The following is a 9900-nucleotide window of genomic DNA, read 5'->3' as shown; positions in this document are numbered from 1 at the left end:
TTGCCAAGATGGTTAATTTTGCAAAGATATAATAACTATTAAATTAAATCAATGAAACCCTCCCCACACGATCGATCACATGATGATGACTATCAATGAATGCATAACAATGCAATGCATGCATGTTTGGATAATCTTGAATGCATGCATTCAGATTTAATTTTTCATTTCATACTTATAGAAATTTTTGTTAAAAACTTTAAAAATATGTATTTTGAAATATTGTTTCGATTATTTTGAAATGTTTTAGTTCAGTTTAGAAAATTTTAAAATAGTAGCCCGAATAATTTAGAAAGTTGCGAAATAGTGTGGAATAATTTAGGAAGTTCCAAAATATTGTAGAATAATTTAGAAAAGTTTCAAAATGGTTTAGAGTAATTTGTAAAATTCCAAAATGGTGAAAAATAATTTAGAAAGTTGTAACATAGTGTAGAATAATTTAGAAAATTTTAAAATGTAGCCCGAATAATTTAGAAGTTCCAAAATAGTCGGGAATAATTTATAAAAGTTCCAAAACGGTCTAGAATAATTTAGAAAGTTCCACAGGATTCCGATTGGTACTGGGTTGGGATCGAGGTTCAGGAATCTGACTGGTATAGTTCGGTTCCAATTCTACATATAACTCCAGAACTGGTAACCTTTGTGAAAAAGACGACACAATTCCTAAAATTATTTTGAACGATTGTTGGTCCATTACCGGTACTAATTGATAGTCACGTTGGCCATCGGTGGACATATTAAACCTAGCTTGGATTTCCAGATTTGTTTGACTAGCATTGTATCCAACAAATTTATAAATCTCATTCCGAAGATAATCAAAACTGTGGTTCACGGTTAGCGGTAATGAGTATTTAGCTCGAGTGTTGTAAAAGATCCCGTCATCATTGTATTAGATTTTTCCTCCAATAAAAATTTTCACACAAATATTTGTCATTTTTAGCTTCGATTGGTCTTGCAATTTAAAAAATAACAACATATGAGTAATTAAAATTTGTACGGACCTCTAAGAATTATTCCAAATCCATTTTATAATTTTCTAAATTATTCTACACCATTTTGGGATTTTTTAAATTAATAGGGCAATATTCTAAACTATTTTCGAATTTTATAAATTATTCTAAATCATTTTGAAATGTTCTAAATCATTTTGAAATGTTCTAAATAATTCTACATTATTTGGACAACTAAAAAATAAAAAAACTATTCTGGAATGAACTAATTAATTATAATATAAATTAAAATTAAAAAAAAATAAAATAAAATAACCTGAATCGAAGAGCCGATCGATTAGACAGTCAGAGCTCCATAAGGGATCCGAAAAGAAAAGAGGTTCCTAAAAGAATTTTATATCTTTTTAGAATTTTCTATATTATTCTAGATCATTTTGAAAATTTCTAAAATATTATACACTATTTTGGTTTTTTTTTTTAATTAATAGGACAATATTCTAAACTATTTTCGAATTTTTTAAATTAATAAGACAATATCTAAACCATTTCCTAAATTATTATAAACTATTTTTCAATTTTCTAAATTAATAAAGCAATATTCAAAACTATTTTGGAAATTTATAAATCATTCTAGATTTATAAACTATTTTCGAATTTTATAACCAATAACCGGGCACATTTCAAATTTATAATCGATAGTTAAAAATTACAAAAATAGATAGTTAAAAATATTTCAAAAATCGATAGTTAAAAATTACATTTAAAAAAAAATAAAAACTTACATAATTTACAAATTAACTATAAAAAAAATTACCTTCTTTTCTTCCGTCCGTCTCTTAGTTTGAGGGCGCTCCTCTCTGTTATTTTTTCCTTTCATTCCTTCGTCAAGGTGTTTATATAGCAGTTTTTTTTCCGGTTTATTGTGAACCGGACTCTATTTCCAGTTATTGGTTAACCGGAATCTATTAACCACGCGGAAAAAAAAAAACCACTTTTACAACTTTTCAGTAAACGGCTAACCGGACCAAGGAACCGGTTAACCATTAACCGGACCAAAATCATATTTCCGGTTAATGGTTAACCGGACTCAAATTAATGTCCGGTGAATAGTTAACCCGGTATTTGGATTTGAATCTGGTTAACCATTAACCGGTTGGGGTAATTTTGCAATTTCATCAGCAATTTGATTATTTTTTAAAATTTAATTTAATCTCTGGATATAAATAAAAAAATCGGTTTTTTTTTAACATGGTAATAAACAAATAGGTTGACAGATGAGCTAAAGCAATTGTGTCAACACATTGCGTAACATTATAATCCACATAAATTGAAAGATGTTAAGTTGCTTTGGTGCTGGCGTTTAATGTATGAAACACCTGTCTTCATGATATGCCCAAGATTTGGTTGGATAAACCCGAATTAGTAATCATTATATCTAACATATTCTATTCAGATAATGTTCAACCTTCTAATCGAGTACTGATATGATTTTTATTATTATAATATCATAGCATCTTTCTTTCAAAAGGTTCTTCCCTAGTGGATTACCATGATAGCTGTCCTTCTTTCTAAGAGCATTTTGAGGAACACCTAACATTAGCTTAATGAAAATCTTATTGCATAATATCAAAATTATCTGACAGGACATTAATTAGCATTATCTTATCAGATTCAATTTGCAATATTTATTATTTCCTAAAAGCATATCAACTCATATCTCTTCTATTGTAAGAAAATAATATTTATTTTGTAAAACCTATTTCTCAGTAGGCAGCAAGGATTACAACATTGGAACATTGGATTAGGTATGGGCCAAGTTTTTCAACCTTCGTGTAATGATCTATTTCTGGTTTGTTTGGTATCAAGGAAAATTTGTTCGGATGTTTCTGGAATGTCGCCTAGCTGTGGGCTAATGTAGAAATTATAAAGCAACAATCAGGATAGAAGCAGAAGCAATTCTAGTTAAATTCTTTACTTCCAGCCAGATAGGATATGGATAAAAACATCTATCCAGATTCACCATCAATATAATTTACTTGGTCAAAATTGAAATCTTTGATTTCCCTTTCATTATACGTGTCAATTCATCTAGTACTGACAGTAACATGAATTTCTGCACACGTAGCAGCATCAGTACTGGTATGCGGATATTTAACAACATCGGACCCATTCCAATTGATCGGACCCATATCTACTGGTACGCACTAGCAGCAGATTGGCAAATGGCCTCGATTTATCCTCTCCTGTGCAATTAAGCCTCGCCAAGCCCGGATGTTGCTAAAATTTTGCTCTTGACCTGGACAATTATATATACATTTGGCTCAACAATTTGCATGCATATGTTTGCAATGGATAATTATGCTATGGAAAACAAAAAACAGGTCAACAAAAATGGCTAAGACTTCAACAAATACTAGCACATACTCTTTGCAATAGAAATTAAACTAGGTGCATCATGTTGCCAGCTTAATGTTGCTGGTGTTGTTAATGTAGGAGCCCTCCAACCCTGCAAAATAAATAAATGGAGATATCAAACATAGCACAATCTTTTTTTTCTTTTTATAAAATCTCCTGATTTGAGGAGACAGATGCCAATGCACAACCTCCACAATTGTAATTGAACCCAAATTAAGACAAAATTAGAAATCCGACATATCCCTGTTTGCTCCTATAAATCCTCAGCTATCCAATTAAGCGATGGCTAAAATTTAGAACATGACATACGGAACCAATTACAGTTCAATTTAAACTCAACCTTTAGTTAAAATTTATAAAATTATTCCCCAAATTGACAAGAAACTAATTCTGCTCAGCTAGTTCAATATTGCAATCTGTGTTGTTTACTGCTGATTTAACCAAATTTGAATAAACACGAAAAAGCTAGGAAAAAATTACAACAACGAAACCAAATATCTAGCTATAACTGCAATTAATGGTTATAAGAATCGGAACCTTTATTTGAACTTAGCTATAAGAATTATGAAATTATCCTCAATCCATAATTGACAAATTTGTGAGAAATCATACCACTGGGAAGAACCAGAGCCAGCAGAGGTGGGAAGCGCTGATCGCAGTGAGAAGCGAAGGCTATGAGCCGAGTAGCGACAGATGAGATAAGAGGAGCGGAACTGAAGCGATCAGGGTCACGAAGAGAGGAGCAGGAGTAGAATGAGGGCGAGGAGTAGCAGGAGTAGAATGGATCTCGAGGTCACGAAGAGAGGGTGAGGAGTAACTTTCAGGTCATTTTGTACTCCGGGAGACTGGAGCGAGAGCAACACGTAGCGGCAGACAGGAAATAGGTGGCGCGTAGAGAAAGAGGGGGCGAAGGACAGGTAACACTGAAGAAATGAACTGGGGAGTCAAGAGTGGTCAAGTAAAGAGTGATGAAAGCGAACATCAGCTCAAAACAATCAGAGTCGTCCATCTCGGATCCACAGTAACCAAGAGAGATGCACTGTTCATTGCTGAGGTCTCATCCCATCCAAAATTAAGGTATTATAATTTCATTCATCATTGTTTGATGTTTCTGTACAAAGGTGATACTCCTTCCAACTAAGTTGTCCCCATACATTCACATGTAGAAACCAAGGCTCAAACACATTTTAACCACCTGCTTTTTTTGCTATTTACCTTGCTATCTCTTACACCATCAAGCAAAACCTCGTATGAACCATAGGTTATATGCCCCTTCTTCATAAGCTCTTCCACTAGTATTTTTGGTGCCGCAATTTCTCTTTTGTCAGTACTCATGATTGTATCGACTATCTCCGGTACCCACCCTTTTTGTACCATAATTTGAATCACACCGACTGCGTCTTCTATTCTCCCATTCGCGCATAAACTATTTATCACCTGGCCGAAAGTTGCCATAGTTGGAACAAACCCTGAATCGACCATTGTGATTAAGTATTGATAAGCATGGTCTGTCATGCCAGTCTTACAACTACCATCAATTAGTACCCGATAGATATATGCATCGGGATAAAAACCATTTTGCATCATCTCAGTCAAGATTTTCTCAGCCATTGGCAAATTCAACTTACTACAATAAGCATTTATCAAAGAATTATATGTAGTTAGTGAAGGAGAAAACTTCTGCTCTCTCAATTTCTGGTACAACTGATATGCACCTTCTGGGTCAGTCCTACAAACACCATGAATTAAAGTGTCAAAAATTATACCATCAGTATTCAAACCTTCTTTTTTCATCTTCAGTACAATCTCATATGCCTCCGGAATCTTCTTTGCTTTACAAAGTGCCTCTATCATTATATTATATGAAATGGTATTAGGGTTACAACCTCTTGGCACCATTTCTTCAAATGTGTCCATTACCTCATTAATTTTACCAGCTTTACACAAACCATTTAAAATTGAGTTATATGTGACGACAGTGGGTTTCAGGCCATGTGCCCACATGTCACTGACCATAGAGAGAGCCTTGTCTAGCATTAGTCCCTTGCAATACCCGTCAATTAATGTGTTAAATGTGTATAAATCTGGTACAAGCCCATGAACCAAACAATCATTCAGTACCACTTTTGCATCAGTAACATTACCCATTTTACACAAACCATTGATCAATATGTTGTACGTGCGGATATCAGGTTTGCACCCGCTTTCAGGCATTTCATGAAGAACCTCCAAGGCTTGCAATACAAGGCCTTGTTTGGAGAGCCCCTTTATAAGAGAATTGTACATGAAGATATCTGGTGTAAACCCACTAGCTTGAGCCTTGTTAAAAAACTCTACAGCTCTTTTAAAATCTCCTTCCTCACAAAACCCATTAATGAAGGAACCGTAGGTCACATTATCTGGTACAAACCCTCTAAAAACCGCATCCTTTAAAACCTCACATGCATCTTGAACCATGCCCTTCTTGCAATACCCATCAATAATTGTATTGTATGTAAAGACATCAGGAAAACAACCTGAATTAAACATCTTAGGTAAATATTTCACGGCTTCACTGACCCTGAGCTCCTTGCATAAACCATTAATCAAAGTATTGTAGGTAGTTACATCTGGAGTCATACTCTTATGCATGTTTTCTAATAAGTTCACTGCGTCGTTTAATCTATTCCCTTTACAAAGACCCAAAATCAACAAATTGTACGAGAACAAATTTATTTGCAAGCCTAATTTCATAACCACAGCTAAAAGTCTCAAACTCTCTAAGACCTCTCCTTTTTTACAAAGCACATGTAAAACCTTGTTAAAGTCCACTAAATCAGGAAATAACCCTTCATTAAGCATTTTGTCAAACACCTCACGTGCATCAGAGGTAAAGCCATTATTCACAAGCCCACAAGCAACTGTGCAATAGGTTACAGCACTGACATCGCAACCCCTCTCAGGCATATTTCTCAACAGCCTTAGTGCCATGTGGGGCCTTCCAGTCAGACAAAACGCCTTTATGCGTACCGTGTACGTGCACGTATCTGCTCTGATTCCTCTGTCAAGCATGCGCATGTACACCTTGTGCGCCTGATCAAAATATCCACGATCCACTAATGCATTCATAATCACATTGTAAGAAACCACACCTGGCTCACAGTCGTAAAATGGCATTCTCTCGAACACATCAGCTGCGTTTTGTAACTGGCCGCCGCGTGAGTAGGCTCGCATGGCAGCAACGTAGGCTGGCTCGTGGGAAGATGGGTCAGTGTGGCGCTGGCGCATGTGAGAGAGCACGGTATCGACATTGCAGAGTTCGCCATGAGAGGCGAGGTTCTGGAGCAGAGACCTGTAGGTGGAGACTGGGTGAGGGGTTAGAGAAGCAGTGAAGGCTTCGAACGATAAGAGAACGTTCGTTTGGGTTTGGATGAATGTAGATACTTGTTTTGGGAGGAGCTGGCGTGGCATGGGGTTTGGCAATAGGGGTGCTAATGAGCGGGAACTCGCCCAAAACTCAGCCCAGCTCATTCAATCTTTCATTAAAACCCGACTCAGCTCAGCCCAACTTTGATGAGTAAAGTCCGACTCGGCTCAGTCCATTGGATTCTTTAGGCTCGGCCCGAACTCGGCTCAAACCCAATTGATTGTAGTATATTTCAAAGGTGTGTATATTTCGAAGGCTCGAACCCAATATTTTGAAAATCTCGCTGCCAAGTTTTGAATTTTCCTTAGCTTTCTACTAATGAAATGTGAGAGCTTCAATAGTCGTTGAGAAGAAAATTTCAGAAGTAAAAAGAAGCCAATTCTTACAACTGAAATATAAAAAAATAACAGGTAACTATCATCAAACTTTTATAAGAGATAAGAAGTATTGTACCGCTACACACAACTAATATCCAATTGTAGGGTTAGATTGTAATTCAGATTTATGTTTAGTGGAACCCAGGAAAACAGCATATACAAAACATTTCAATTGAGGTTCTTTGAGACCAATTTAGTAAACAAGGAAATAATGACAGAAATTGAGGTTCTTTGAGACCAATCATTTCAATCAACAGGATTCTACAGTGAGAAACAGACTCAAGAAAAAAAAACAAATATAAAGAAGCTGAAGTATCAAGCTCTCTGCAATTAAGAAGACTTCATTTGATTGGTATGACCTTAATGGGCATCAAAAAAATGATCATGGCAGGAATGTAAGCTAGTCAATGGAAGATTTGAACAGTAGTTAGAGCAGCTAGCTAGACAGATCCATTAAGAGTTCCCTAATTTTTTTTTTTTTTTTCATGTGCCACTAGAGTACTGCAGCCCATGAATTGTTGGATTTTGAATTTACTTGAATTTTCCTTTCGTCGTGATAGGTTGAGCATAAACATCTTTTAGTTAGTCTTTGTGCTGATTATCAAAATTAGATATAGAAGAATCATACTGATGAGCACACATAACAACATATCACACTGATTACATCAATAAAGCAAAGGTTTACATACAACAGCAAGTTGAAATATACGTCTACTTTTAGTATGACAACATAGCAAATATACCATTTTCCTATAAGAAACTAAACAAAATTAATACGAATTTCAAGAAAACATCATACGAAAAAAAAAATCAGACCTGGAAGTATTTTTCATCAATAAGAACACTCAAGCATGCTGCTCCATTTTCCTCATAGCTTTGAGCTCTAGCCACCTGTTGATTTGACCCATATAATATATTATATCAGCAAACAGTAAACATGCCCAGCATGTGTGATCAAACGATGGTTGGGTTTTCAGAGTTTCGATGATCTTTTGGTTCCATTACCAGAATCTTGTTATGACAACTAAAACAGCAAAACTTTCCTAATAAAGCTCAAAAGATCATGGTACAACCTTAATGGGTTGCATTCAAAATCAAGTAGAAATTAGAAATCCTATCAAAACTGATAGGATCATGGTATAACCTTGTTATGAAAACTAAAACAGCAAAAGAGCAAAACTGATAGTATTAGAAACCCTATCAGTTAACGGTATAACTTAATGGGTTGCATTCAAAATCAAGTAGAAATTCCTAATTAAGCTCAAAAGATCCGAGTTTTTATCAGTTGTTAAAACTAAGACATGAAAATCGAGCACGAGCTAGTGAGTTACCAGTTGAAAAGACCAGTTGAAGAGAGATAGCGAGGCGTGCGCGAAGATGGGGCGAAGAGATAGCGATCTGACGAGGGATACGGTGCGCAAAGAGAGGCGAGCAGAAGAGATAGCGATCCGGGGAGGAGCCGAGGAGGCGAAGAAGAGGAGGAGGTTCTCGTGCGCAGAGAGAGGCGAGCAGCTTGGAAACGAAGAGGAAGAAGACGGTGCGCAATTCAATTCAATGGGCGGCTCGGATCGGATCGGATCGGAACGACTCGGTTAGATTAGGGATGAATTATTTCGAGTTCGGGCCGAGTTTGAACTCAGCTCAAAGTTCATGACCCGGCCCGACTCGTTTAGCAGGCCTATTTGGCAGGGGCTTTGGTCGATTTTGGAGAATCAGGAGAGGGTAAACATGGCAGTTCGGCGTACAGCTGCTAAACGGATTAATAAGCTGATACTAATATATAAGTCCAACCCGACCCATCATCACTTATAGATCCATGATCCATTATACCCTACAGTTTGGCGAGAAAATGAAAGGTACTGCATCTAAGTACGAATTAGTGTAAAAAAAAAAATCAAAATATCTAGAAAAATTAACTTCATCAAAATTATTTGGGATGAGAGGAATTTAAATAACAAAAATTGAATTAATTTAGATAATAATAATAAAAGATTGTAACGTTCCGTCACATCAACTTTTTAATTTTATATATGAATTTTGCGGACAAAATTATTTTTAAGGGGGAAAGGATGTAACGTCCCGTCACATCAATGTTTTAGTTATTAACATAAATAATTACAAGAGAACGTAGAGATTATTATAATATGGAATATGCTGGCATGCTATGCATAGCATAGAGCACCTCTATGCAACGCCTTGGATTTCGACTTTTCAAAATCCTAACGGTCGATCCGAACCGTTCATCTTGTTCTCCATATTAATATGTGTTTGGGGACCAAATTTTATATTTTTTGGAATTTTTTTACTATTTCTTTAGATTTATTGAAAATCGCTGTTTTCAGCAAATCTGGACCATAAAAAAACAGCGATTTTCAATAAATCTAAAGAAATAGTAAAAAAAATTCCAAAAAATGTAAAATTTGGTCCCCAAACACATATTAATATGGAGAACAAGATGAACGGTTCGGATCGACCGTTAGGATTTTGAAAAGTCGAAATCCAAGGCGTTGCATGGAGGGGCTCTATGATATGCATAGCATGCTAGCATATTCCATTATAATATATATATGTAACACTTCATCATGACTAGGTACATTTTAGAATGTAAAGAAAGTTTAAGCACTTTGTAAAATAAGAGTCCAAATGAGAAACCAATCTAATATACACACCTTGAGTTAGAATTGCACACATAGTTATCCATATAGAAAATATCATAATAAATCTTGTAGAAAGATACAAACATTTCTAAAAT

The 9900-nt window shown here is 35.5% G+C and overlaps 1 protein-coding gene across 1 annotated transcript; it reads right to left on the bottom strand.

The window, feature by feature from the left end:
* Positions 1–2800: 2800 nt before the first annotated feature.
* Positions 2801–8712, bottom strand: LOC144562251 (Pentatricopeptide repeat (PPR) superfamily protein). The gene is made up of 5 exons (XM_078311440.1): positions 8480–8712; positions 7965–8039; positions 3978–7159; positions 3375–3456; positions 2801–3246 (listed from the first exon to the last, which is right to left on the bottom strand). Exon 3 carries the CDS (start codon positions 6873–6875, stop codon positions 4542–4544), a length of 2334 nt encoding a protein of 777 aa, XP_078167566.1. The 5' UTR covers positions 6876–7159; positions 7965–8039; positions 8480–8712; the 3' UTR covers positions 2801–3246; positions 3375–3456; positions 3978–4541.
* Between the last annotated feature and the right edge of the window lie 1188 nt (positions 8713–9900).

This window comes from Carex rostrata, chromosome 11 (assembly GCF_964058835.1).
Source record: "Carex rostrata chromosome 11, lpCarRost1.2, whole genome shotgun sequence".
NCBI classification, from domain to species: domain Eukaryota; kingdom Viridiplantae; phylum Streptophyta; class Magnoliopsida; order Poales; family Cyperaceae; genus Carex; species Carex rostrata.
The sequence above is the reverse complement of the archived record's forward strand: the minus strand, read 5'-3'. Positions and strand labels throughout refer to the sequence as shown.